Source organism: Pristis pectinata, chromosome 1, assembly GCF_009764475.1.
Source record: "Pristis pectinata isolate sPriPec2 chromosome 1, sPriPec2.1.pri, whole genome shotgun sequence".
In the NCBI taxonomy this organism is placed as follows: domain Eukaryota; kingdom Metazoa; phylum Chordata; class Chondrichthyes; order Rhinopristiformes; family Pristidae; genus Pristis; species Pristis pectinata.
This window is the reverse complement of record NC_067405.1, coordinates 43,691,692-43,715,056: the sequence shown is the minus strand read 5'-3', so window position 1 is coordinate 43,715,056 and position 23,365 is coordinate 43,691,692. Positions and strand designations below refer to the sequence as shown.

Below are 23,365 nucleotides of genomic sequence, written 5' to 3'. Positions count from 1 at the left end.
ATTGCTGGGGACTCCAGCCAAGCAACACTGAGCCACTTGAAAACATCTCCACTGTTCATATGATGTCTGTTCTGAGTCAGATTGATTTGTTAATCTGAATCCCAAATAGTTTAATTTATTTGTATAGAAAGGGAAGATTTTGCCCTTAAACAGAATGATACAGTCCTGAAACATCTCAGACAACTTAACATACCTGGTATTATCAATTGTTATGGCCAGGCAGGTAAAAGCAGCGGATATTTTGTACATGTCAAGACATCACAAGCAGCATTATGATTAATTGCCAGTTCTTCTGTTTTTGATGTTATCATCTGAGGAAAAAGGAAAAAGCATGCCAAAATTTGGCTTTCCTCCCAGATAATGAATAAGTTTGCTCCAATACAATGAAGTTGCAAACTCGATTGCACATTGCCTTGACCCATTTCCACGTATAGGTGACTCCTGTGTGACAAGAGGGTGCTGGGGGTGCGGATTGCATTCCTAGAAAACACAGTGTGTCATGATTTTCTGTGACATGAAGCCATGTCATCTGCGAATGTGTCAAGAAATATAAGTTGGAAAATAAATAAATTTTGTGTTTATTTACTTTTTTCACATAAATTTGGGTAATGATATGTGAATTCTGTAAGGGTGAATTTCTGTTACCTGAACAGCTGTAATGCAGAGGTCATGTGTATTTATGGGACATTGCACATCTGTTTTTAATTTGTTGTTAGTCGATCTTCTGCAGCATATCACAAGGCCACACACAATACTTAAATAAAGCAGATATAGAAATGGGGTGAAAGTTGTGAATGTTGTTTTGCAGAGGGTGGGTAAGAGCATGCAGTTATTTACACACATTATATGGTGGGGTTTCATGTCAAAGCTGATAACATTAAACTTATTCAATTAGAGAAAAAATCGTGAAAGTATCTGGTTAAGAAATTTATTCAGAATAGATATAGCAGTGGGTTTTCTGCATAAAACGAACTTACCTACTAAGGAGACAGCAGAACCATTAAATCACTGATGATGTTGAGAGGTAAGGAACGGCAGTGACTAGTATTGTTCGCAGTTATGTGGTTGTGGGAACACGGCTGATATATCCAACTGGAGCAAGATGAGAGGTTGGGAGGGCCTCTTACAACAATTAACAATCAAAATTCAACGTATGGAATCAATTCTGTGTGTTGCCAAGCTAATGACCATGGAAGCCAGCAAAGTTTAAATATGAGCAGTTACTGGTACTGGTATTACTTATTTTCCTTCTTTCTGACCACCCAATGAGTTGTCAGTTGTTACATTTCTTTGACGACACATTGCAGAGTCTGGACAGAGATGTGCAAGTCCTTAAATGTGGTTCTTTTCAGACAAGAATCACATTCAAAACCATGAACAGCATTCTCCCCAGTCTTTGCTGAAAAAGTAACATACCTTCACTCTCCAGACACTGTGAATCACCTGATGGCATATTCCCATGAGCATTTTCTACATTCCAGCAAGCTGTTCGCTAAACTCAGAAGCATCAAGTTACTTATAATGAAGTACTCACACCAAATGTAATGCTGCTCTGTAAATGAAAGTAAATGAACTTGAGGTGGTTCTAAAGCATTTTATTTTGAGGCACCCTGATTTCCAAATGTATTAATCAGGATAAATCCCCTCCCCACCCCCTCCCACCCCATATTTAAGTTATAATACTGCAATATCCATAATGTGAAAGCCCTGCATGTAATGTGTGTTTGAATAATACATTAAAAAAGCTACTTGTTTACTTTCACATATCACTGAGATTAGTTTGTTTGCTTCTCATAGTGTTGGCTGTCTGTCCTTGGTGTGATGTTTGACAATGTCTTGATACAGCTTGTTCCCTTGGTTCACCACTTAGTAGCTGAACAACAGATTGACTTCTTTTAGTGCTCTTTCAACCTGAGGAAGTATAGATCTGCACTTTTATGGTTATTTCCTTTTAAAAGTGAAGAGCTCTTCAATGTAAGCCAGGCAATGGAGCAGCATTACATTTGGTGTGAGTACTTCATTATAAGTAACTTGAAGGCCCCTTGATGCTTTTGAGTTGATCGAACAGCTTGATGAATTGTAAGAGAAATAACACAGATTCAATCCACTATCTGATTTTTGCTGCAGTTTTGCTGCAGATACAAATCCCAATTTACTGCATAAATTATGGAGGGGGAAGCCAATGCTTCTGATTGTTTCTCAGCAAATTAGGTGGCTCTAATCGTAACCGATCTACTTGACTCCGTCCTGTATGGTGTGACAAAGGAGGGCGGTTTTATAAAATTTTATAAAATTCCTGTTAGTGCCAATACCATACATCAAGCTGGTTCATGGGAGTGAAAAAGTTTGCATTTATATGGCAACTTGAAAATAATGAAGTACCCCAAGGCAGGAGTATTATCAAATAAAAATTGACAGCAAGAAAGATGGGATATTAGGACCAAAACCTTGATCAGTGGTATTTCAAGGAAAAACATAGAAACCCCTGAACAAATCTAGAATTTAAGGTTTGGACAACTGAAGGCATAGTTGCCAATGATTGATTTAAATAAAATCACTAACACCCAAAATGGCCAGAATCTTATGAGGGTTGCAGGACTTCAGGAAGTTACAGTTATAAAAGGGAGTCCATTAGAAATTCGAAAACTTTTTTTTCATTTAGACTTTTCCAGGCTGGTAATCATTGAATTACATGAGTAAAAGGTAATAGGCACAATTTAAGATTTGGGTGCCAGAATTTTTTGTGCACTATGATTTATGGTGATTAAAAGAGGGGCAACCAGGCACAAACATTGGAATAACCAGACCAAGGGGTAGGAAAAGTGTGGATGAGCTGAAGTAGGGATAGAGATGAACTATGTTATGGAACTGAAAGAGGTAGGTCTGTTGCTGGACTAGAAATGTGATGAGAATGTGATATACGGACCAAATACAAAATTAGGGTGGAAAATCATCTGTACTGTATACAGAATTTGTATCCTTTAATAGATGTGCAAATGAGCACAAAGCCCTGACAACAGTGTAGTTCATTGTATGGAATTTTAAGAATATGTTTGCAGTTGCTGGTGATTTTTTTATTTTGATTAAGATTTGGGCAGCTTGAGTTTTGGTAAAATGAGTTATTAATATCTCTTGTCCTGTAACTGCATAGTCTGCATTCTGTTTCATAAATGATTTTTTTCCCTAGTTGTTAGACTTCCAATGTTGCCATCTGATTTACTAATAACAAAATGGCAGTTTACATCATTAAGGGATAGCAACACAAACAATGTTATCAGCAGCTGCAAGCTGCCTGCAGATTTTCAAGCCACATCATGCAGAACCGTATGTAGGTGCCTGCTCTTGTTCATGGGTAATAAATGCTTTATCCTCGGCTTCCAATTATGGCAGCAAATAGGTGCTCAGTGTGACAAAATGAAAATGGTGTTTAGATGCCGAGTTGCTAGATTGCAGCAAATGGCTGCAACCTATGGTTAATGTTGTAACGCTAATGAATACTGAGAATTAATTTTCGGCTCAGAAAGCCTGATGAAGGCAGCCAGAATGTCAAACAAGATAAGAGATTCAGTGTCACTGGAGTTTGAGTTTTTGTTTTCTGCTGGTGGGCAATTGTTTCTGACCTCTTACATTAGAGGTGATAGCATGGGCCTCATCTTAAGGTGACTGCTGATGTGGAGTATAAATAAAACAAATTATTAATTCCATACTATATAATTTAAATATACAATTGCAGTTTTTTTAAGTTGGAGCCAATAACCTTAAGAAAATATTTTTCAATAAATATTAGAAAAGAAAACCATTTTTGCCAATCACTGAATCAGAAATGTAACTAGTAATAAAATGCATGTAACAGATGAATATAAATACATTTAAATTTCCAACCTATTTTTTAAAAAGCTGCTAAAATAAGGTCTTTTTTTTCTAATATCTCAAATGTCTATATGATAAACATTAGCTTATGGTATTCAGTAATAGGCAGCTGTGAAATAAATTACAAAATGATTAATTTCTCTGTTTGGGTGGACCTGTTGATACTTTATATCAAATGGATGGAAAAGGTGGATAAGATAAGTCACCAATTTTTTTTTGCGCTTTGACTAGCAAGCTACAATAAATAATGAGCACAAACAGCATCCAGCAAGCCCTGCTTACATCATTGCCAGGAAAATGCAGAATTAAAATGTGAGGTAGTGCCAACCAGCACACAAACTGTAGCTGGTGTGAATGTAGAGGATTACGAAGAACCTCCTTGGAGAATAAGGTGTTAGACCAGTTGAGAAATTGGGCTAAACAAAGGAACCACAAGTGGCTTATCATTTGCTGGTATAATCATAGTTCAAGGAATGATGCTCTTGCACTCGTTCAGTGGTAGGTGAAACTTGTGAAATAATATAAATCAAATCTGTTTCTATATCAGATCTTGTTTATTATGCCTTTGCTTAACTTTGCATCATTTCCTGAAATAGAAAACAAAAGCTTCTCTGTCAGAATAATTGAGTCAGAAGTAAAGCTCAAGTTGTTCATGTATTTAGTATTGATATTTTAAATGCAGATTTTATTTAAAGATGATTTTTCATAATACCTTGGGGAAAAATGATTTTACTGTTTTAAGCAGCTGCCAAATGACATTCTAAAATAAGTGCTAAATCAGCTACATAACTTTGATTTTATTTTCTGAATACAAAAACAGACTAACCTTAAGTAAAGCGATGCTAATGTTCCAGGTTATTGATCCAAGTTGAAATTTCAAAGCTATTAAAATGTCTTTGGCTTTTGATATTTTTGTTCTTTTTGATTCCGTCATTTTGGGCTGTAGGGTACAATTTTAGTTCATTTTAATTCATCATTGTACTTTATGAAATGTTAAAACGATAAAGTGACATTTATCCTTCCCATAGTATTTGCAGGCTTATGAAATGTTATTGGCTTATTTAAAAACAGTTAAAATCAAGAAACATATAATCAGATAATGTACAATTTTCTATTCCATGTTCTCAGTTTGTGTAAGATATTTGAATAATGTAATGCATGGATAACACAGCATTTTAACCACATGCTTGTTCAGGATTTTTATTTGTCATTTTATGCCCCTTTTTGTAGATGCCTAATTAAGGATTTTGAAGAGCGTCCATCAGTTGCATATTTATTGGACCACCCATTTATAAAGCAAGCTCATGGGAAAGGCGTAAAGCTACAGCAGCAGCTAGCTAATCTGATCAAAGTACAGCAAGAAGAATATTCAGCAAAAACTAGGTACGACACAATACTATCAATGTGCTAGTCTTAGCTGAGGTACTTCAAAATGGCTAGTAGTACTTGAAAATCGTATGTAACTGAACAATGTTTCATTATCAAGTCATGCAAGCACATTGTTAAATAATTCATAAGATAGTATATTTAGAACAGTATAGTCTTAGTCAGTCATAGAAAAGGTATTTTCCAGTTACAAGTCCATATAGTAGTAACTTGTACTATATGAAGTGCATATAGAATAAAGATCATTATAGTAAAGTCATTCCTGGAGCCTCCTTTTTATTGCCACAGAACAAAAATATGAAACAAAAATCCATGCTGAAGTTCAAAAGTTAGGAGCACAAATGTAGGGGCACCATGCTTACAGTTTGCAACAGCTAATCAGCAAAGAGCTTAGTCTTTCTCCTTCAATCGCATGTCATCATTTGGACATGCGGATTTATTTCATGTTTATTTAGAAATTGTTGCATTTTAAAAAATATTTTGTATAAAATAAATCTTCGCATATACAAATTTGCTCTATGTTATTGTCCCAATGAAACAGAAGAATCTGATAAATATATCTCCATACTGTGAAATATTCTTACCTATCCCGATGATGTAATTATCTTCTATAACAATATTTTGCATCACTAAGTTGTTTCTAGGAATACGTTCTCTTTGTAATTTTGGGTATTACTATGTCTTGTTTAGTTGCATACTTTCTTTGTTGAATAATGTTGTTTTCAGTATGTGTTGCAATATTTTGAAATGGCCAGTGAGTGGCAGGATGCAGCTGAATATAAGAGCTTTCTGTTGAAATCACTTCAATACACAATGGTCTCAACTCACTTAATTTTGCAGCCCCTAAGTGAACATTTTGGTTGAGAGATTGCTACCACAAAACCACCAACAGCATGACCTAATTTTCCAACCAGCACTTTAAAGTGGTGTTACACATGGAATTAGTAAACATGTACATCTGATGGGGGAATCAAATCAACACTGTATGCACAATTCACAACCAGAAGTGGAAACCAAGAATGCTGTCAGTACTAAGCAGATCAGGTGGCATTTGCAGAGAGAGAAAAACAGTTAATGGTTCAGGTCAATGACCTTTCATCAGGCCAATTTTGTGGCGAGTATGCTGCCAAAATATTCAGCAGTAGCTCCTGATGAAAGATCAAAGACCACAATCTAAGACATGACAACAGACAGAACACTGGAGGAACTCAGCAGGTAAGGCAACATCTATGAAGGGAAATGGACAGTCAACGTTTCAGGTTGAGATCCTTCATCAGAACTGGAAAGAAAAAGGGGAGATAGCCAGTATAAAAAGGTGGGGGGAAAGGGGTGGAGCAAGAGCTGGTGGGTGACAGGAGGATCCAGGTGAGGGGGGTGAAAGGTAGATGGGGGAAGGGGGAGAGTGGGAATGATGCAAGAAGCTAGATGGTGATAGGTGGAAGTGACAAAGGTGTGAAGAAGATGGAATCTGATAGGAGAGGACAGTGGACCATGGAATAAAGGGAAGGAGGTGAGGAGGGGAACCGGTGGGAGGAATGTATGGGTGATGGGCAGATCGAGAGGATGGGGGAGGGGAAAGAGAAAGGGTGATGGGAGCCAGTGGGATAAGGGAAAAGGGGTCAGAGAGGTGTGGTTACTGGAAGAGAAATTGATGTTCATGCCATTGTGTATCTACAGCACTTTTATTTTTATTTGTTTCAGATTTCCAGCAGTAGTGGTTTTTATTTGCTTTCCAGAAGTTCCTGACCTGACTAGATTTCTGGAATGGAATGAATCAACTTTGAAATTGATGCAATTGTGTTCTTCTTCAGAAATAATGAATTTTTGTCTAATCAGCACTGGGGGGAGGGGGTGGCAGAGGGAACACCATACAGATGAATTTCTGGATTAGTGACTGCAAAATGTGGCTGCAGGGTTCTTGTTGTTCATGTGTGATGAACATAGAATAAGTCGAGTGCTCACATTTGTGATGAGCATCATTCTGGCTGTTACATTAGCAGCCACTGAAAGAATGCAGGGCCAGTAGATCATGACATCACACCAGTAGATCATGACATCATGGAGCTTAGTGCTGAAGTTAACGCCTCTTAGCTTTGCACAGCTGAACATACATTCAGCAGCACAATAACATGGCTTCCAGAAATGAACCTTTGTTGTTGTAAACTGGTGCTAATCACACCTTTGGGGATTGCATCCATTCCAAATCTGGCACTGAAGTCAACCAGGAGGATTAATTTGTCTTCCTCTGGAACAGCAGCCATGGCTTTTTTTGAAGGTCAGAATGTAAATCCTCTTTAGCTCTCTCAGGGCAGCAACGTCATTGTCAAAGTGTCTCAGTTTGCAGAGTATGTTAGAGAAGTGAAGTTCAGATCTGATGCTGTCAGGGCTGCACATGAGAATTTTGACCTGAACTTCATACTGAGGACTGGAAGTAGCCTGTAGGTGACTCCTTTTAGCATGAGATGCCTGTTGCACACTAGCTGCTACAGACTTGACAGAGCGAGATTTTGACTTTAAACAGTCCAAAATGATTGGCAATCAGACGCACGATGACCCAAGCTTTCTTTGACTGCCTTGTCCTCTATTGGTATTGGTTTATTATTGTCACTGGTACCGAGGTACAGTGAAAAACTTGTCTTACATACCGTTCATACAGACCAATTCATTACACAGTGCAGATACATTGAGTTAGTACAGAGTGCATTGAGGTAGTGCAGGTAAAACAAAAACAATAACAGAATACAGAGTAAAGTGTTACAGCTACAGGGAAGTGCATTACAGGTAGACAATAAGATGCAAGGTCACAACAAGGTAGATTTTGAGGTCAAGAGTCCATCTCAATATATGAGGGAACCATTCAATAGTCTTATCACCGTGGGATAGAAGCTGTCCTTGAGCCTGGTGGTACATGCCCTCAGGCTCCTGTATCTTTTGGCTGATGGGAGAGGGGAGAAGAGAGAATGACCTTGGTGGGTAGGGTATTTTGATTATGCTGACTGATTCACTAAGGCAGTGAGAGGTATAGACTCTAAGGACCTTAGAGGTCCATGGAGGGGAGGCTGGTTTCCGTGACCTGCTGGGCTGTGACCACAACTCTCTGCAGTTTCTTGTGGTCCCGGGCAGACCAGTTGCCATACCAAGTTGTGATGCATCCAGATAGGATGCTTTCTATGGTGCATCGATAAAAGTTGGTGAGTGTCAAGGGGGCATGCTAAATTTCTTTAGCCTCTTGAGGAAGTAGAGACGCTGGTGAGCTTTCTTGGCTGTGGCATCTACGTGGTTGTCCATGCTCCTGAATCTTCTCTTGTTCAGGAGTGCAGTTGGCATCAAACTGGGGTGTGGTCAGTTTTGTGACTGGGTGCTGGACCTATTGGTTACCCATCTGTCAACCCAAGGCAACCACTGTCAGCCCCCCGATGTGCCCACCCTCTCCCATCTCTGGCCCAGCCTGCAGCTGAGGGAACACCATGTTCTGGCATCCATTTGACTAGATGAAATAGCCTACAATTGAGAAGTGGCGTAGCCAAGGTAGGGGAGAAACTGAGGTACAGGAAGGGTGAAGAGTCTAAGAGGGTAGAGGGACTGAGTTCAGTAGGAGAGAGCTTAGGGCAGCACCCCTTCTGTGGTCTTTCTCTTCAACCCTACTGCTCATACTGGTGGCCCTAAAGCCCACCACAGTGCCACCTACCAACCTGAGGCCCCTGCATCAGCCATAGCGCCTGGCCCATTGCTGAGGGAAAGTTGCTCAGCAGTGGTGTAAGGGTTTGTTTTTCCTCAGGGTTGGAATGTAAGAGACATCAAGGGTAGGACTTGTGGGATGAGTCTGGGGAAGAGAATGTAGATATCTAGAGGAAAGTATGGGGGAGGGGTGACTGTGCATGGCACTAAGGAAACGCGCAAAGTGGCAGGAAACGAGAGAGAGAACTCATACGGAGCAGGAGTAGGCCATCAGGCCTTCAACCCTGCCCCGCCATTCAATATGATCAAGTCTACTCTACCCCAGACCTCAACTCCTCTACCAGATCCCCACAGTTCTCAATTCCTTCATGTTTCAAAAATTTATCTAGCTCCACTTTAAATATTTTTAATGAGCTAGCCTCTATAACTCTCTGGTATAGAGAATTCTAGAGATTCACTGACCTTCATGAGAAGAAATTTGTAAGTACCTTGATTTTATATGACCAGCCCCTTATCTCAAGACTCGTTCAAGATTCTCCCACGAGCGAAAACATCTTGATGTCCACTCTTCATGACCCCTTAGGATCTTGTATGTTTTAATAAGACCTCCCTTCATTCTTCTAAACTCTAAAGAATACAGACCCAACCTGCTTAGCCTCTCTTGACATGATAGTTGCTTCATCCCAAGAATCTCTTTTGGACTGCTATTATATCCTTTCGTAGGTAAGGGGACCAAAACTGTGTACAGTAATCCAGATGTGGTCTCACCAACATTCTGTGCAATTGTAACAGATCTTACCTATTTCCAAATTCCAATCCTTTTGCAATACCGACCTACTTGCTGCACCTGCCTAATTTTTTACCACATTAAACTTCATTTGCCAAGTTTCCCTCTGCTTACTTAATCTACTTATATCCCTTTGCAGAGTCACAATATCCACATCACAACTTGCCCTTCCACCTATTTTCAAGTCATCAGCAAACCTGATTACTTTGCCTTCTGCCCCTCCTCCAGGTCATTAATGTAGATAATAAATAACTGAAGCCCAAAAACTGATCCATGGGATCCTCACTAATTACATCCTTCCAATCTGAAAAATATCCATTTATTCCAACTCTGCTTTCTATGTGATAACCACAGGAATGGTGGAAATGGAAAGAAACTTGGGGATGCTTTGTGGTGCAGCAGGTGGTGTTGCTGCCTCACAACTCCAGGGAACAGGTTTAAGTATGACTGTTTGTGTGGAGTTTTATGTTTTCATGGTGACCACATGGGTTATCCCTGGGTGCTCCAGCTTCTTCCCACATCCCAAGGACATGCTGGTAGGTTAATTGGCTTCTGTAAATTATCCCTAATGTAGGTTAATGGCAAATAGAATCTACTTGGAGTTGATGACCAAATAGAGGGAAAGGGAGAGAGAGATTGCAGGGTGGCAGGGAAGTAAAGAGAGGTGGGAAGGAACAAAAATTGGACTGCTGTCTGCGAGCTGGCATGGACCTCATGGGCCAAATGGCCTCCTCTGCTTCATAATCAGAAAGAAAGGGGGAGGAGGTTAAAGGACAGGGATGTTGAAAGAGAAGAGGATACGTAGTGCAGGGTAGCTTTAACTGGTGCTAAATATTCATGAATTATTCACCCTGCTGAGGTGCTAAGCCAATGAACAGTGCAATCAGAACTGGCTGCATGCTGCAATTATGTCAATCAGCCAGCAGCTCATAGCTGGTGTGTTGTTTCCATTGGAAGCAGTTGGCAATTTGTGATTCCTGTGGCCATTTTTGAATGTTTTCCAAATTAGTCTACAGTGTAAATAATTATAATAACCTCAGGGTTTCTTTTTCTGAAGTGTTGTTCTAGGTTCTAGTGAGTATTCTCAGGTTCAAGTGAGTATTTTTATCTCTGTATACATAGATTAAAAAAAAGTTTTCATTTTCTCAGATTTTTGGAAGGCTAATTAGACTTTCTGCATCCTTAACTAGAATAATCTGCAATCATTTTCTATGGTGAGCCATGAAATCAGTAAGAAACTTTGCACCTATAAATCAAACCCACTAAAAATGTAATCCAAAATTGACTCTTGAGGGAAATAATTACAGATGCATCTAATCAAAAGCTTATCATATAGGATCATAATAAAATCCAGTCTTGCGCCAAATAACCAAAAACTAGGAAATCACAAAAGAGAGCTTAAGATATCTTGGGACTAAAAGTCTTGCACAAAGATGAATTTTGGAGGTCAGGGTGAGCCATGATCTGAGCAGCCATTTGTCAGCAGCAACAATAAGTACTCCGCTGATTCGCAGCCCTGAAATATTTTGAAACACTTCCAAAGAAGTTCTTAAGGGGCAAGTTGAGCAGCCAGAAGTCGTGGTCCACATCGGTACCAATGATATAGGCAGGAAGGGTGACAAGGTCCTGCAAAGTGAGTTCAGGGAGTTAGGTGCTGAGTTAAAAGACAGGACCTCCAGGGTGGTGATCTCAGGATTGCTGCCTGTGCCACGTGCTAGTGAGACAAGAAATAGGAAGGTAGTCCGGTTTAACATATTGCTAACGAGATGGTGCAGGACGGAGGGCTTCATATTTTTGGATCTGGGCTCTCTTCCAGGGTAGGTGGGACCTGTTCAAATGAGACAGTTTGCATCTGAATTGGAGGGGGACTAATGTCCTTGATTTGCTAGTGCTGCTTGGGGGTGGGGGTTAAACTAGATTTGCATGGGGGTGGGAACCAGAGTGCGGGGCAGCAAGTTGAGTGGCTATGGGGAAAGTAGATGGTAACCCTACAAGCAAAGGCTGAAATCGACAGGTTGATGAGCATGGTGGGACTAATGTTCTGAGATGCGTCTATTTCAATGCGAGGAGTATTGTAGGTAGTGCAGATGAACTTAAAGCATGGATTGATACGTGGAATTATGATGTTGTAGCCATTAGTGAGGCTTGGTTGCAGAGGGGCAGGACTGGCAGCTCAATGTTCCGGGGTTCCAATGTTTTAGATATGATAAAGAGAGAGGTATTAAAGGGGGGGGGTGGCATTGCTCATCAGGGAAAAGGTCACGGCAGTGCTCAGAGAGGGCGTACTGTCTACTAAGGCAATATGGGTGGAATTGAGGAATAAGAAAGGGATCATCACGTTAATGGGACTATATTATAGACCTCCCAGTAGTCAGCGGAATTTAGAGGAAAAAATTTGTAGAGAGATAGCAGACAATTGCAAGGGTTGTGATAGTAGTTGATTTTAACTTTCCACATATTGTCTGGTACTCCAATACTGTAAAGGGGTTGGACGGGATAGAGTTTGTCAAATGTATTCAGGAAAGTTCCCTCAATCAATATGTAGAGGTCCCAACTAGAGAGAGTGCAATACTGGAGTTCCTCTTAGGGAATGAGACAGGACAGACGACAGAAGTGCGTGTTGGTGAACACTTTGGATCTAGTGATCATAATTCCATTAGTTTCAAGATAATTATGGAGAAGGATAGGACTGGTCCTAGGATTGAGATTCTAAATTGGAGTAAGGCCAATTTTGATGGCATCAGGATCTAGCAGGCATGGATTGGGAGAGGTTGTTTTCCGGCAAAGAGATGCTTGGTAAATGGGAGGCTTTCAAAAGTTAAATACTGAGAGTACAGAATCTGTATGTTCCTGTTAGAATAAAAGGCAAGGCTAACAGGTTCAGGGAACCTTGGTTATCGAGGGATATTGAGGCCCTAAAATAGAAGAAGGAGGCGTGTATCAGGTCTAGGCAGTTAGGATCAAATGAGGTGCTTGAGGAGTATAAGAAATACAAGAGAACACTTAAGAGAGAAATCAGGAGGGCAAAAAGAGGACGTGAGGTTGCTCTGGCAGACAGGGTAAAAGAAAATCCCAAGGGGTTCTATAGCTATATTAAGAGCAAAAGGGTAGCGAAGGACAAAATTGATCCTCTTGAAGATCATGGTCATCTGTATTTACTCTGGAGACAGACACAGAGACTCTAGAACTGAAGCAAAAGAATAGTGAGGTCGTGGACTGTATCCAGATTATGGAAGAGGAGGTGCTGGCTGTCTTGAGGCGAATGAAGGTGGATAAATCCCCAGGGCCAGACAAGGTGTCCCTCAGACCTTGCGGGAGGCTAGTGCAGAAATTGCAGGGGCCCTGGCAGAGATACTTAAGGCGTCCTTAGCCACGGGTGAGGTGCAGGAGGACTGGAGGATAGCTAATGTTGTTCCGTCGTTCAAGAAAGGCTCTAAGAATAGGCCAGTGAGCTTGACGTCAGTTGTGGGTAAATTATTGGAAGGTTTTCTAAAGGACAGAATATTTGGATTTGGATAGACAGGGCCTGAATGGGGACAGTCAATACGGCTTTGTGCATGGTTGGTCATGTCTAACCAGAATTATTGAGTTCTTCGAGGAGGTTACCAAGAAGGTCGATGAGGGAAAGGCGGTGGACGTTGTCTACATGGACTTTAGCAAGGCCTTTGACAAGGTCCTGCATGGGAGGCTGGTACAGAAGGTTAAGCTTGGCATTCAGTATGAGGTAGCCAACTGGATTCATCATTGGCTCAGCAGGAGAAGCCAGAGAGTAGTAGTAGATGGTTGTCTCTCTGACTAGTAGATGGTTGTCTCTCCTGTGACTAGTGGTGTGCCGCAGGGATCGGTGCTGGGTCCATTGTTGTTTATCATCTATATTAATGATTGAGATGATAAAGTGGTAAACTGGATCAGCAAATTTGCAGATGACACCAAGATTGGGGGTGTAGTGGACAACGATGAAGACTATCAAAGCTTGCAGTATGACCTTGACCAGCTAGGAAAATGAGCTGAAAAGTGGCAGATGGAACTTAATGCAGACAAGTGTAAGGTATTGCACTTTGGGAGGACAAACCAGGGTAAGACTTACACAGTGAATGGCAGGGCTCTGAGGTTTGTGGTAGAACAATGGGACCTGGAATACAGATCCATAGTTCCTTGAAAGTGGCATTACAGGTAGATGGGGTCATAAAGAGAGCTTTTGGCACATTGGCCTTCATAAATCAGAGCACTGAGTACAGGAGTTGAGATGTTACGTTAAAGTTGTACGAGACGTTGGTGAGGCCAAATTTGGAGCATTGTGTGTAATTCTGGTCACCTACCTACAGGAAAGATAGCAATAAGCTTGAAAGGTATGCAGAGAAAATTTAAAAGGATGTTGTCAGGACTCAGTTATAGGGAAAGGTTGAATAGGTTAGGACTTCATTCCCTGGAGCACAGGAGAATAAGGGGGGATCTTCTAGAGATACACAAAATTATGAGGGGTGTAGATAGGGTGAATGCATACAGACTTTTTCCTCTAAGGTTGGGTGAGACTAGAACTAGAGGACATAGGTTTAGGGTGAGAGGTGAAATATATAAGGGGAATCTGAGGGGAAATTTCTTCACTCAGAGAGTGGTGCTAGTGTGGAACAAGCTGTCAGTGGAAGTGGTAGATGCAGGTTCAATTGTAACATTTGAAAGAAGTTTGGATAGGTACATGGATGGGAGGGGTTTGGAGGGATATGATCTGGGTGCAGGTAAAATGGGACCAGGCAGAGGATCAGGTCAGTATGGACGAGATGGGCTGAAGGGCCAGTTTCTCTGCTGTAGTACTCTGACTCTATTTTGTGCATATTCTGCTTCAACAAACACAGCACAACCATGGTATCCAGTGATAATGCAAAAGGTAAACTTACAACAGATATTTGTAATATCAACAAGGAATTTATGAAGCTCAGTACCTTGCCCAGGGATGGAACTCGGCTGATAAATAATTGTAACAATTTCTATCTGTGGAGTTTTGGATTCCAAATGAGTTTTGGTTTTTGAAGCAACATGCCTGCCTCACCTTACAGAAGCCATCCCAACACCCATACTGATTTCTCTTTGTGGAGCTGACTTGATGGATTTCTACTAAGGGAAGTGTTGTGACAATTCCTTGAATATTTGGCATTAACATTGACGATTCATTGTAAGTCTCCATAGAAAATCGGGGGATTAGATAATACTGTTAAATAAACTCAGTAAGGCCATAATGAAAGTCTGCAATGTGGATGCCAGGTATTGGTAATTGGTTTCTTATTGTCATATGTATTGAGGTTCAGTGAAAAGCTTTTGTTTACATGTCATCCAGACAGATCAACCCTTGCATAAGTACATCGAGGTAGTATAAAGAAAAACAGATTGCAGAGTATAGACTGGAGAAAGGGGCAATGTGTAACAATTTGCAATCTGATTTGCCCTTTCACTTCGCTGCCAACCTGGATGAACATCCATTTGTCCTGGAGGAACTGTTAATGCTCTGTGGTATGCAGGACCACAGAGCGCTACAACAGGAAAATTGATTTTGCATGCAGAAGTGTTGTTCCAACTGCCTACTACTTATGATTTTTCACATATATTGCTTGTGTGTCCTGATGAAGGGTAGGCAGTGGAAAGTGGCAGCAAACTAGCCAGCAGCCATTGAAAATTGGAGGGCATGGGGCACCGGCTGGAATTTAGAGAAATATTCTGCTGTGGAGGGAGATTTATTCTGATGGACTTGCAGGTGGGGAAGAAGAGTAACCTGAGCAGAAGGCCTTGTGAGGCTTGGAGGAACATTCCTATTCATCTTGGCCAATGATGAGATAATTATTCATTTAGGATGCCAGTGAGACTACTGAACTTAACTGCTTTACCTGCAGGGCCAGCTGCAGTGGTCACCATTTGGATGAGAGTTAAAAGACCTTTGGAGTCTAAGGAATATGACAGACTCCCATTTTTGCATTAATTGTTGAGTCTCCAGCTCCAATCTGGCAGGGCTCCTATCCAGCCATCCATAATCAAAGCATTCACTGCAGAGAGCAAATTTAGAAAGCTAAAGGGAAAAGGATAAGCTGATAGTGCAGGGTAGCACAATGGGTAATGATAACCAGAGTGCGACACGAAGGGACAGGGATGCAAACATCAGCATGCATCTCCAACTAGTCAGAATAAGGAAAAAATAGTAAGAAGAAAAAAATAAAGATTATTAATCTGATTGTGTGCAGCATTTGTAACAAGGGCAGACCGGGCCTACATTCTCTAGAGTTAAGGAGGAAATCAAACAAATGGTCAATTATAAAATTCCATAATTCATTTAATCAAAGCAGTTTTATTGATATTGAATCATTTTGTATCTAATCATTCTGTATATCATTTCTGCATTTTATTTGTTTGAAGCAGGCAAGAGCATATCTGTAACAGAAGAAGTCATCACATGAGGGCCTCAGAGAGCAGTGGTCAGAACATGTCCGATGACTTAGTCACACTTGAATTCCTTGATGAGGTACAGTTTTTTAAAATGTTTCTTTGTCTAAGGTAAATATTAACTATAATATTATAAATACACACTTCTGTAATATCTCAGTGATACTGTTTTATTCTGGAGAACAGTATAAGAAAAGACCAAAGACTTGCTCTGGGGAGTGGGGTGGGGTGGGAAGGGATCTGTTGGGCTAGATTGTCTCTGCCCACATCCTGTGCAGCATGCACATACCTGGCCAGGATTCAGAGGGTTTCTGCTGGCCCTTGGCACAGTGGAATCCACCTGAAATGTCCCTGACAGTCTTTCATTGCAATAACATTAGGATCGGTGATTTGCCAGCTTTAGAAGATGTAATTCAGTTTCAACCGTTTTTTTGAAATGTCTCTAACTACTAAAATTGAATTCAATAATTTAAAGAAAAATCATTATTTTTAAAAGATAAACAAATAAGGTTAACTAAAAGCATGTAAAACATTTTAAAATCATGATGCTGAATAGAAATAATTAAATGGGAAAGTAATTTTCTTTCCCCTCTGCCTTTTAGTTCATGAACCAACAGCCCTATTGAAATCAGTGGAGTCTCATCCTAAAGAACCCAGTGGTAGAACAAACTGGCTCTTTCTGCCTTGTGAGCTTGTAATTAGTGTTGGGCCCACTTTTCACCGCAAATGCACTTATTGGTGTTTGTCAAAACTCGGCACAATGCTGCCCATTCAAATTCTCTTGCAACATTGTTCAATGATATTCTTGGTTCTGGAACAAAATTACAGGAATTTGCAAATCTGACCACTGCTCTAAATTCTTGATTACTTAGAAAGTGCAGAAGATAGCCAGTGCAACACTAATTACTCGTAGATTGGTTTCTTCCTGTTTTATTTAAATATGACATAAGGTTCCATGCTTTGAAGTCAACTGCTAACGTACAAAGAAAGATTGCGCTTGCCCCTTCCAATCCACGTTGAGGCCTTGCTGGAGTTTGTGGACTCCAAGCTCAATTGTGAAATGCTGCCTACATTTCTACAGAAGGGCCTTGCAGTTATAAATCCCATTGCATGTGAAAGGTATAAGAACAAACAGTTGAAAGCCTAGGCTGAGCTACCAGGCTGGCTGTCAACCCTGTCAGATCTTGTTGGATGTTTCTGATATTTGAAAGGACTCCAAAGGCGTGTTCTTAAATTCAATTTTTGGGATCTGAGTACAGCTGACAAGGCCAGCCTTAATTGCCCATTTCTAATTGTCTTTGAGAACATACTGGTAAGCAGCCTTCTTGAATCCCAGCAGTCTTTCTAGTGAAGGTATTCCACAATGCTATTGGGTAGGAAGTTCTAGGATTTGGACCCAGCAGCCAATGCATTTCTAACTCAGGATAGTGTGTGATCTAGAAGGGAATCTACAATTGGTGGTGCTCATTTGCACTTGCCAGTGTTGTTCCTCTTGCTGGTCTAGATGTGGGTTTGGGAAATGCTGTCTGAACAGACTGGGAGAATAGCTGCAGCGCACTTTGTAGATGGTGTAAACTACAGCCACAATGCACCAGTGGCAGAGGGAATGTATGTCCAAGGTGGTGAATGGGGTGCCAATCAAGTGGGCTGCTTTGTCAAGCTTCTTGAATGTTGTTGTAACTGTACTCATCCAGGGAGTGGAGATTGTTCCATCACACTTCTGATGTGCTTTCTATAAACTTCAAAAAAATTATTTCAAAAATGAAGATATGAATTAGGAGCAGAAGACCATTGAGTCTTTTGAACCTGTTCTACCAATATATACGATCATACCTGATTTGATGTGACCTCAAATGTGCATTCCTATCTACCCATGATGATCTTCTGCCTCGTTTCTTAACAAATATCAATCTATTTCACCCTTAAATATTCAAAGTCTTCCTCCATTTTGCACTGAGGAAGAGAGTTCAGTCAACACCTTTAACATTTCAAGACAATGAAATTTAAGGTTTTGTTTCAAGGTCATCCACCTGAAATATTAACAAGATTATAGTAAGATAAATGACATTCTGAATTTAATGTGTGCTCCATGCTGCATTTTGGCATTGTGCTGATCCCAAAGAATGAAAATAGGGTAAATTCACCTTCTAAAAGTGAGACATCCACCATTAGTTGTTAGAAACCTAACATACAATGGTGTACCAATTGATCTATTGGAGGTTGTTCATTTTTCATATTTATAAATACATTTTTATAAAAATATAAATGCCAGATTTTGTGCTTCTTATTTCTCATTAACTAGAAATGAATAATTGTCCTTGTGGAATCTGCAATATCTGTATGAATTTAATGTTTGTAGTTCTGGAGCAAGTGAGGTTGCATTGATTCCTATTGTTTTTTTTCCCCTAGTACTTTTGCCATTTAATTTTCTATTGTTTTCCACTTTAGCATTCACTGTGATTCGACTATTTGCATCATGTATATGTTTCCTGCTGCCCCTTTTTCTGTCCCTTTTGTAAATACTCTTTATCTGTCATGTCTTCCAATTTTGGCAAAGAAACTACCAGTCGGATAACGACTGATTCTCCCTAGAATGGCAGATTGACACATACAAGAAAGAAAATGAGGTCTGTCCTTGGCCATAGTTGACATAAAGGCTCTTCTATGAAAATGCAAAATTGTAATGGCTGTTTATTTTTCTATTTTTTACTTCTCCTCGTGTACCCTGAAAAGATTGTATCATGTGTATAAGTGATTTCACTCTACTTTTAATGGCTTTCTATGGAATGGTCATTTTTTTTTCTTCTGTTCATCGCAACTAATAAGCAGCATCTTTACAAGGCAGCTATTAGAAAACTTAATACTTTACATTTTTATTTTTCAAGGAAACCATCATCTATTGCCTGCAGAAAAGGTATTCAGAGTTACAGATATACACCTATGTTGGAGACATTTTAATTGCTTTAAATCCTTTCCAGGATCTATCTATATATACTCCAGAGGTAAGACCTAAGTTCTCGTAGCGAACATCATAAGCGGGGAGGAGGGGGGCCTGGGGTGAGATGTTGGTTGGTTGGTTAGGTGGTGGATGTATATTTTTTTATGCGACTCCATTTTTCGACAGAATGGAGCTAGTTATGAGATGGATCTTTGCTGCAGAATCCCCCTCCCTCTTAGTGACCATGGGACTTTTAGAATAGTATACAGAATTATCTTTTGAGTGGAGATTAGGATGTGTGAGTCTGGACCTGTGACATGCATGGGACCACTCAAGTAACTTTCAGCTGTACAAATTGTGCTCAATCTATGTTACAATCAGAGACTCATCAAGTTGGTGCATAAATGAACCATTCAAACCAGGAAAGGCACATATCCTACAGCTAAAAGATACTTAATAAGTTGACCCTAACTGAGGACATTATGGAGCTTTCACAGTTGCTTAAATGGAGGAAAATTTGGCAGTGTTTCTGTTTACTATCTGGTAGTCCATTCTCAGTGTGATATTTCTGAACACCAATGTTGATGAGATGTGCCATCTGAGGAAGGATCACTGATTTCTACATTAGCCATCACAGAACCCACACAACCAGAGTGGAAGCAAGTCGTCCTTGGTTCTGATGTCTGCCTAAGATAGACAAGTAATTTCTGTAGAATTACTTTCCTAGTTTGTTGTAATATATTCTATATTTAATTACAGTTTTCAAAGATTTATCATGGAGTTAGGCGTTGTTCAAATCCACCACATATCTTTGCCACTGCAGATGCTGCTTATCAAGGAATGGTAACCTTTAGCAAAGACCAGGTAAGAGTAAGCCCAATTCAAAACATCAACATCGGTAAAGTCTTTTAATTCTTTCTATTCAGGGCAACCAAATTGTTCAAATACTAAACATATGCTCCAAGTAAAACAGAAAGTATATTTTACAATTATAACAAAAGTGGAGAGAAAAGTAATTTTCCTATGGTATCAGTGCACCATAGTTGGTTGATCATGGTGTTGGCCCTAACAGACCATTGTACTTTTGCAGCTGAAGAAATTGTTAATGTCAAAACTAAAACCCTCCTTCCCTACCTCAATCTCACCTCCCATTCCTGATGAACAAGATTTTGACCCCATTTGCAACTAAGACAACAACTGATGCTTCAATTCTAACCCACTATTGGCAGTCTATCCATTTTCACCAACCATCCCATTGACTCTGAATAGCAGTCATGTGCTTCTCTAACTATGCCACTTTCACAAGTTACATTGATGCCTCCCCTCAATTGCATTTTCAATCTCTGACTCCTCTGTCCAACCACAATATTTATATTTATTGGCTGACAGACAGCCCTTTGTCTCATTCCTGCTTTCCTACTGAGCTGAGGCTTTCTCTTTGGATTTTTCCCTCCCCCTTTCTCTCTCTTCCTTGCCTCCTGTCTTCTCCTCACCATTAACATCCTCTTCAACAGGCATCCCCTCAGTGGTTCCATATTTTCCCATCTTTAAGTCTGTTTGAATTCAAAAGTTCACATTTGCCTTGACAATCACTATGCTAAGCTATGGGAAATCCAATTAGTTTGCTTTATTATTTTACTTCAGTGATGAAACACCCGAGATACAACTTAAAATGTCAATTTGAACATTTTGCAGCTGTGTTCCTGCCCCTCGGTTGCTTGATTTGTTGATCCAAGACAGAATGCAGCAAAATGCCAGCTTCAAAAGCCTCATAAGTATCTTTCACTCTATCAGACAAAGACAAACTGGAGAGGATGGGACATTGACTCAAATTTCATGTTTTTTTTGACAATGGAGCTATGGGAAACATTTGGTTCCTTTCACAACTCCATATGTAATTAAACTATCTTTGCTGCACGCATCAAGACCAGGACAACAATCAGACTCGAGCTGATAAGTGGCAAATAAGTTTTCTGATGCACAAATACCTATCAATTAACTCCTGCAACAAGAGAAGGTCTAAGCACTCTCCTGGACATTATTGATACTAACTTTGCCATAGTCACCACTATCAACATCCTTGGAATCACTGTTGAATGGAAACGTTAACTAGGTTAGCCTTACGTGCACTGTGGCTACAATAGTTAGTCAGAGGCTAGATATTCAGCTTAAATAACTCTCCTTTTGAGTCTGTATTTCCAGGATCTTGTACATCATGTCAGGAATGTGTGTAAATACTTGCCTGGTTGAGTGGAATTCCAATAACTTTTGAAAAGTTTGGTATCATTCAGAACAAAGATGGCAATGCATCTATCAAAGGTGACAATGTCCCACCTCTGTTGCAGTGCAGCATCTTGCCAAGATTTCTTCAATTAATACGCTTTTTGACTACATTTTCACGAACCTGCCTGTCACAATTGCATCTGCCCACGACATTATTGGTAGAGGAGTTCACCCCATAGGCCTTGTAGAGGTATAGTCCTGACATTTCATTGTCCTTTTTAACCAATGTCATGGTGCTAAATGGGATAACTTCAGAACAGAACTCAAAAGCAAACATACATGAAGCATTGCGGGTCATCACTAGTGCCAGAATTGTAACCCATCACAATCTAATATTATTATCTGGCAGATCCCTCACATTGCCATCAATGCCAAAGGGCATGCCGGGAGCAGTATCCTGGAAAGAAGGTGCTTATCTGGTGATGTTATGACACAGCAATATGCACACTATACAGTGGAAGCAGCATCATGCAGACAGCCATGATATCTCACAACCAATGGATCAGATCAGGGCTCTGCAATCATTATACAACCAGTTGTGGCTGGACAAAAGCAGTTAAGCAGGTTGTGAGAGGCAGAAGCTCCACGAACATCCCCCGTGCTGTGATGGCAATGCCCTATACAGTAGTGCAAAACGCAACTGCTTCCATTCAGATATTGAATGAATGATCCATCGCAACGTCTTGAGATTTCCACCATCATACTTGGCACAAAGAAACGAACAATGCTGTATGCAAGTCAGCCTCTCAATTACTGATGGCATTACCAATTAATGATCACTACGGCTCACTAAAAAAGCTTACCATGTTTTTTTTTGTTCCTCATTATTTAAAAGTTGTTGATGTAACGAGTAACAGGACATAGGGTAGTGGAAAAACAGGCAATTGGTAGATGGAATCTAATATAGAGCAGTGGAGATGATGTATTTAGGGATAGCAAGAGGCAATATATAGATCCAACAGCTCTGTTCTAAAGAATATGCAGGAACACAGATGCCTGGCAGTTCATATGCACAGATCTTTGAAAATAGCAGAATGTATTGGGAAAGTTGTACAGGAGATTTTGGACTTATAGAGTTATTGAATACAAAAGTAGGGGATTTATGCTGAATCTTTAGCCACAACGTAACCTGTGCTCGATAAAGTATTGCATTCATTTCTAGTTACATACTTTAAGAAGGATGTAAAGACCCCTGAGAGAGGTGCTGAGAAGATGTACTGGAATGGTACCAAAGATGAAGAATTTTAGCAATAATAGTTAGATTGGAGAAGTTAAAGGAGGTTGGGAAGATTTGTTGGAAAAACACAGATTATATTTAGTTTAGATATGGTAGAAAAGAAAAGCCGTTCACTTTAGCTTGATGGCACGAGGAACAGGGCAATAGATACAGGCAGACTATGAGGAAGAACTGTTTTACACAAAGAGTGGTAATGGCCTGGAAGTTGCTGCTTATGAGGGTGGTGGAAGCTGAGGCTGTCAATAATTTTAAGAGTAAATTGGATAGGCAATTGAGAAATGCTGAGATAGAGCAGGGAAAGGAATGGGCTAGATTACTTTTGAAGAGAGCTGACATGGACTTGTTGGGCTCAAGGGCCTCCAGTGCCATAACGACTCTAATTCCTGATGGTGCTTTCGTAAGGATTTAAAAATACACCACCTTCATTGTTGGCTTCATTCCTTCAATTTAATAATCAACACTATTCCTGTGTGAGATTTTTTTCTAGCACTTTAGAAGAGCATTGTAGTGTTGTACAAGCTCTGCAGAATATATGTTGACTATTAATCAGCTCTTTTTAAAGTGTCTGTCATTTTTTTTGATTGCACTAGTGTATTATCATAAGTGGAGAAAGTGGCGCTGGTAAGACGGAGAGTGCGCATTTGATTGTTCAGCACTTAACCTATCTGGGAAAGGTACGTTTGATGATTATTAATTTAAATAGAATTCACCCATGAAACAAGTATTTCTACATTTTGTGCATATAATAATAAAAGGCAAC

General features: G+C 40.0%; 1 protein-coding gene across 1 annotated transcript in view; it reads left to right on the top strand.

The window, feature by feature from the left end:
- The window catches only part of myo3b (myosin IIIB), a 316,747-nt gene that overhangs the window by 79,280 nt on the left and 214,102 nt on the right, over positions 1 to 23,365 (top strand). The window contains exons 8-12 of the mRNA XM_052029302.1: positions 5,101 to 5,253; positions 16,124 to 16,226; positions 19,033 to 19,149; positions 19,845 to 19,949; positions 23,196 to 23,279. Coding sequence (XP_051885262.1) covers positions 5,101 to 5,253; positions 16,124 to 16,226; positions 19,033 to 19,149; positions 19,845 to 19,949; positions 23,196 to 23,279 — 562 coding nt within the window. The remainder of the gene's footprint in view (positions 1 to 5,100; positions 5,254 to 16,123; positions 16,227 to 19,032; positions 19,150 to 19,844; positions 19,950 to 23,195; positions 23,280 to 23,365) is intronic.